Source organism: Penaeus monodon, chromosome 29, assembly GCF_015228065.2.
Source record: "Penaeus monodon isolate SGIC_2016 chromosome 29, NSTDA_Pmon_1, whole genome shotgun sequence".
NCBI classification, from domain to species: domain Eukaryota; kingdom Metazoa; phylum Arthropoda; class Malacostraca; order Decapoda; family Penaeidae; genus Penaeus; species Penaeus monodon.
The window spans coordinates 34,213,189-34,213,462 of record NC_051414.1 but is presented as its reverse complement, the minus strand read 5'-3'; the positions used below and the strand labels follow the sequence as shown (position 1 = coordinate 34,213,462).

The following is a 274-nucleotide window of genomic DNA, read 5'->3' as shown; positions in this document are numbered from 1 at the left end:
GTGAACTACAGTTTATGCTGATATACGTAGGTCAAGAGACTGAGCCAATTCGAAAGAAAATGAATGGCTCAAGAAGACAAATTTCTATGCAAGACATTACCGATATCACTCGTAAATACACAACGTCAAAAATCTTACCATGTGAAAAAAATGGATAGTGACGTGGCTGTTCTGTCCATGTTCTACCGTCCAGCCAAAATTCCGGTCTATTCTCTCATAACAAAATTATATATTTTTATAGCCCTTTCTCGGTCTCTCTGACTCCCGGCACTGG

At 39.4% G+C, this 274-nt stretch overlaps 1 protein-coding gene across 1 annotated transcript in view; it reads right to left on the bottom strand.

Annotated features, from left to right (window-relative positions):
• The window catches only part of LOC119592198, a 4,605-nt gene that overhangs the window by 4,259 nt on the left and 72 nt on the right, over window positions 1–274 (bottom strand). The window contains 1 exon segment of the mRNA XM_037941031.1: window positions 139–270. Within this exon segment, the coding sequence (XP_037796959.1) occupies window positions 139–179 (41 nt within the window). The 5' untranslated portion in view covers window positions 180–270.